This window comes from Pimephales promelas, chromosome 6 (genome assembly GCF_988280905.1).
Source record: "Pimephales promelas chromosome 6, fPimPro1.hap1.1, whole genome shotgun sequence".
NCBI lineage: Eukaryota > Metazoa > Chordata > Actinopteri > Cypriniformes > Leuciscidae > Pimephales > Pimephales promelas.
The window spans coordinates 2,650,610-2,656,706 of record NC_142774.1 but is presented as its reverse complement, the minus strand read 5'-3'; the positions used below and the strand labels follow the sequence as shown (position 1 = coordinate 2,656,706).

Below are 6,097 nucleotides of genomic sequence, written 5' to 3'. Positions count from 1 at the left end.
GAAATGACTTTTAGTGGCATAACTAAGTGGTCACTGATTAGACCATATTAAAAGCAAAAATAAAGGCTGCTTTCACAGAAAGACGTTCTTGTGTCCAAAGGATCAGACTAGGGCTGCAACAACTAATCGATAAAATCGATTATAATCGATTATGAAAATCGTTGTCAACGAATGTCATTATCGATTAGTTGGTCTGATTACGTCACGGGGATTGTTTACATGCTACATGCGCTTCTTACATGCGCTTCATGAGGCACACACGCAGTCTCTCTCCCTCGCCGGTCTGTGCGCAACACGGACGGTTTGGAGCACATTATCTTCTGTCTCGCATGCGCATTCTTGATTCCGTGAGTTTGAACTAATTTGCGGGCATCAGGAAACCGCTATCAATATGCAGCATACACGAAAATCATTCACCTTTCGGCAAATTCGCCGTTTTGAAACCAAAATAGGTGACCTGCGTTAATCGTGTATACTTTATGAAGCCATACTATAGTATAATGTGAGATAGAAATGTATATTTAAGTCATTAAATTCAAGTTAACGTAAGCTTTTCCCTCCACTGCGGCTGTCAGTCATTCTCTATTCGGTGTTCAAACAGCGCGTCGCGTTACAACAGTTAACATGATGAAACTCTTTCCAAGATGATTCAATGTTATTATTATAATTGATCCGTAGATAAAGGTCTATGGTTTCGTAATATAATGACTATCTTGCTAGACTTTTATTGCTGTAACTTAATCACTTTCTACTGAGTGTCTGTTAGATCACAACACTAGAGTAGACTCGGCGCACTATAATTGTTCTTCACGTGCACAGTAGCCTAACTGAAATTTAAAACTGTTAAAAGAAAAAGCTGAATAAACTATTGCAAAGATACTGTATAATACACAGTCAATATTGCTTCCTTACTAAACAGCTGTGCATCTGATTTTTACGATGTTTTTCATGAATGTATAACAACAATACAAAGAGCAATGTGTAACGTTTTACCAGAGATAGTGCTACACTTATTGTCTCTTATTTTTTCCCCACTAAGGAATGTTTTTTTCACTAAATGTTCAGATTTTATAAAATTATTGTGCACTTGTGATTTTTCTAGGCTAAGTTTTTCTGAGTTATCCACTAATCTAGTTTACAATAGCATTTTTGTCATAGGTTATAGTCATATATATTTTTTTTATTTGTTGTTTTTCTATATAATGAAGTTGTCTGTATTAAGAAGATTGTTTAACACACAAAAGAGTGTGGTTTTTAGGGTTTTATTTAGTTATAATAAACAAAAAAATGAAATAAATTTTTTATCCGATTAATCGATTAATCGAAAAAATAATCGTCCGATTAATCGATTATCAAAATAATCGTTAGTTGCAGCCCTAGATCAGACTGCTGATAAGAAACTATATTATTGTAGCCAATACACATCACAACATGCTCTACTGTCCATCTTTGGAATAAGTAAACTTAGATGTGTGAAGTTGACAACAAAACACTTTGAGACTTTCTGCTGGACTTGACCCAAAGGAAACATAGGTTCAAAATGTATATGACAAAGACACATGGACCAGTCCATTCAAGCAAGGTTTTCGTTCAGATAGTCAACAGTTCGACAATTTCAGCAGCCCCTTATATTCATCCTTTAAATACTTTAAGATCCTTTAAAAATTTCCCAATGGCAACAGCTCCAGGATTGCAGTATACAACAGCTCAAGAAGCCAGCAAAACATTTGCAATAGTGTCCTTGGCACTCTGACTCAATCTTTCGGGGAACTTGACCTCAAATTCGACAATCAAGTCCCCACGACGATCTGGGGATTTCGGAAGAGGAAGACCCTCCCCTGTGACACGCCGTTTCATCCCGGGACGGACAATAATGTCATGAGTTGTTAAGCTGACCGTGCGATTATCCAGTGTTGGAACGTTAACCGTGCAACCGCAAAGTGCCTGAAAAAGTAGAGAAGAATGGGATTAAAAAAGGGTTTGTAAGCAAACTCTTAAAGGACAACCCCGGCGCAAAATGAACCTTTGGTCTAATTACACATATTGTTACCTAGTCAACCGTTATCTGAGATATGTTTTCATGATTACCGAATGTAAATAGTTTTATCTCTAAAAACAGTTTAGCCTATAACGCTAGTATATAGGGCATAGAGTAATGACAAATAAAAATCGCTTGTTATTACCACTAACAAGGCTCAAAATAGCCCCACACCAACATGATAGCATAATAAGGGTCCCTACATTCAAACCGAAGCATTGAGAACTTTGTCAGCATCCGTACAGTTTAATAAGAAGATATTTTATACACACAGTCAACTTTGCGAATACAGGAAGAAGCCATCTTTGAAAAATAGTCTCTACCAGTCAATCTACGAACGCCGATCCAAGTGCGCTGGTGAGATGTGAATATGGTGATAAGGTGAGCGCGAACAGTATAGGCTACGTGTACATATTGAAGAGAAGAAAACGGTTCGTGTTGGTGTTTCTTCTGAAAACAACGGATCATATGAGATTCTGCACAGTTCAGCGGACTTGGATCGGCGTTCGTAGATCGACTGGTAGAGACTATTTTTCAAAGATGGCTTCTTCCTGTATTCGCAAAGTTGACTGTGTGTATAAAATATCTTCTTATTAAACTGTACGGACACCGACAAAGTTCTCAATGCTTCGGTTTGAATGTAGGGACCCTTATTATGCTGTCGTGTTAGTGTGGGGCTATTTTGAGCCTTGTTAGTGGTAATAACAAGCGATTTTTATTTGTCATTACTCTATGCCCCATATACTAGCGTTATAGGCTAAACTGTTTTTAGAGATAAAACTATTTACATTCGGTAATCATGAAAACAAATCTCAGATAACGGTTGACTAGGTAACAATGTGTAATTAGACCAAAGGTTCATTTTGCGCCGGAGTTCTCCTTTAAAATAAGCGTCCATCTTACCTCTTTGAGTGTAATTTTTGCAGGATAAATAATGTCCGATCCGTCTCTTCTGTACACTGGATGTGGCTTATCCTTCACCACAAACACCACATCTGCAGGGATATTTGTTGGCGTCTCATCCCCTTCCTTAGGGAAAGTAACCTTGGTTCCTTCTTTCCAGCCTTTCTTCACTTCCACTGTAAGGATCTTGTCCTCAGTGCGTGTCGTTCTTCCGTCGGGATTCAGGCGTTTGCGGGAGATCTTCATCTTCTTGGTGCAGCCAGTGAACACTTCTTCTAGACTGACCCTCAGGTCGTGGGTCACTGGAGGATCCTGTTTTTTGACCAGTCTTCCGCCAGAACCTTGCGTGTTAAAGGAGCGTGGGAAACCGCCCATGCCACCCATGCCAAAACTAGCAAATGGGTCATCCGTGTCCATTCCCTCGTCCATGCCACCGTTACGGCCAAACATGTGTTCGAAAGGGCTTCGCCCTCCGAAAAACTCTGAAAACATTGCATGAGGATCCCCTTGAAAGGTGTAGGTGAAATTACTTCCACCTCCTCCACCGCCAGGGACGCCACCCTTCAGTCCTGCACACGGTAAACAAAGAGGTCACATGTTACACATCTGTGTGGTCGGTGTTGTATAAAACTCATAGATAACCCATAAAAACCAAATGACAAAATTGAATTACGATGTATTAAGAACTTTTACTGCCCAGGAATATGTATAATTTGACATGAAACTGTTCTTCCATGAGACATCCTTCCTAACTCAAATTCACAGCATCTGAACTTTTATGCAAAATATCATCATTAATACAATCAGATATTTTAGTTTAAAGGCCCATAACCACAATAGACATTGAAGGGGACAACAAGTCCCTCGCAATAATTAGAAATGGCCAAATCTGCTGCACTCCATTACTGTTAGTTGTGAGTATGACAAAGTTTAAAAGGCAGTCTAATGGTGCTCGTCAATGTCAAAATGTAGATAATTCTAACCAAAGTCCCTTCCTAGTTTTTGCAGTAAAATAGTGCGTGGTGAGGTGTAAGTAGATGTAAATATTTGACAAAACATTTTTACATTTATATTAGCAGACTAATATCAGTGATGCAAACCACTCAACTTTTTTCATTATATTTCACATTATAATTATGTTTTGGAGTGAAAATATGCTATCATTTGCATGATTCATGTAATTCACAATGGAATGTGATGAGAAGAAACGGTTTGCGTTTTTGACGTATGACATACGAATGAGTTTGTGTGTGCAACATTTAATATATCATATTTGCAGAGTTTAAAACGAATTACTTCATAACCACAATTGACCCAACACTACTCTCCTTTTTTTCTTTTTTTTTACTTTATTCACAAAAATCCCTTTTAATTCCATTAAATAATAAGATCAACGACACTCCCCAGCTCCCACACACACAAAAAAATGCTCAAAAATGTTCTAGACATCGTATTGGCCTTTGTTTAAATTAAACTAAATATATTACCCTTTTATTCCTTAAAAATAGACTAAAGTTGTATAGAAATGTCTAGAAGGGGACAACCCAAGCCCTAGGACACAATGGTGAGAGAAGGTTTGGTGAACACTGAACACTGAACATGCACAGACAGAACTGCTGACGTTCCATCACGTGACCATCAGAATATTCCAGCAAGCGTTCTAGAACGCACTCACCATTCAAATAGCCAATCAGCATGTAGTATCACAAATCGGATCAAATCAATGGAATCGTAAAGCCGAACTTTATTAACATTTCAGTAGTTTCACCAGACTTAATTATCTCGACCTAAAACCCAACAGTTATTTAGGCTAACTTACGTACTGTGTTGACAATATCCTGAATGCTGTCATTAACAAATAATCAAGTCAGTGATCTAATCAGATATAAATGTTTTTGAACGATATGCATATTATAGCGACTCTTATTTCCTCCTCGTTAAGCGGTGCAACAAATCTGTTATACCATCATTTTACTCACCTTCTTCGCCAAATCTGTCATAGATGTCTTTCTTCTTCGGGTCGCTCAACACGTCGTATGCCTCCGCGATCTCCTTGAACTTTTCCTCGGCGCTGGGCGACTTGTTTTTGTCCGGATGGTATTTGAGCGCTTGTTTGCGATACGCTTTCTTGATCGCGTCATCGGACGCACCTTTCTGAATCCCCAAAACACTGTAATAATCTTTCCCCATCTTCACCATTGAGCGTTTCTTTTAGGTAGTCTCGCTATTCTATGAAAATAAACAGTCCTGCTCGAGAATGTTCGGTTCGCGTCCACTTATCCTCGATGAAAAATATATAGGTCTTGGAATAACTTTATTGGACAGCTGGTGTCCCGTCGACCGGCGGTTGTTGTGCCCCGGTCTCGCTGTGGTTCGTCCCTATTTGAAACCGTGAGGAAAGTTCTAGAAATGTCTCAAACTCTCTGGTTGTTTCTAGTTTCCACACCCAAACCACGTAATGCCGCTCCACCCATAGAACTGCAGGACACAGATGAAACCGAAACTAAACAATATGCATTTTTAATATATAAATAGATAAAAAGCTTTTACCACAACTAAACAATGACACTGAAATGCACAGATGTAAACACGCATGTTCATGACGCTTTCGTCTTAGTAAATCACACATTTGCATAATCCGTTCACTGACCGACTGACCTCCAACATCCAGAGAGAGAAAAACAAACAATGCAATGCCTTTGACTATCACATTGTCATATTTGATGTATTTTTGGACAACAATGTGTGTAATAATATGTTGATTGTATCCATGCAAGGCCCATTTTACCTGAATGTTGTGCCGTAGCTCAAGGTACCTGATGATACTCTAACTCTCATCATTTTAAACATGCAATTATGCTTTTTCACATTTAAAAAAGATATATTTAAGAGACCCGTGCTAATTTATAAAAATATCATAGATCTCATGCATATTATTGCCTAAATGTTTAGCTGACTTCACCCAACACAAATGTAGTTTTGTTAAAGTTTCTCCATGTTTTGTGGCATTTAAATGTTTATTTCGATTTTTAAAATAAATAAAAATGAGTGCCTTAAAACTCTCTAAATAAATGGCAATAAATCCCCTGCAATCGTATTTATTGTTATAATTTGCTTTTCTGATTTTTTTTTATGTTGTATTATTATGTTGTTTAC

General features: G+C 38.1%; 1 protein-coding gene across 1 annotated transcript; it reads right to left on the bottom strand.

Annotated features, from left to right (window-relative positions):
• Positions 1-1,595: 1,595 nt before the first annotated feature.
• On the bottom strand, positions 1,596-5,540 carry dnajb1b (DnaJ heat shock protein family (Hsp40) member B1b). Its single transcript, XM_039684313.2, has 3 exons — positions 4,921-5,540; positions 2,942-3,510; positions 1,596-1,944 (listed from the first exon to the last, which is right to left on the bottom strand). The coding sequence occupies exons 1-3, from the start codon at positions 5,138-5,140 to the stop codon at positions 1,708-1,710; spliced, it is 1,026 nt and encodes a 341-aa protein (XP_039540247.2). The 5' UTR covers positions 5,141-5,540; the 3' UTR covers positions 1,596-1,707.
• Positions 5,541-6,097: the final 557 nt, after the last annotated feature.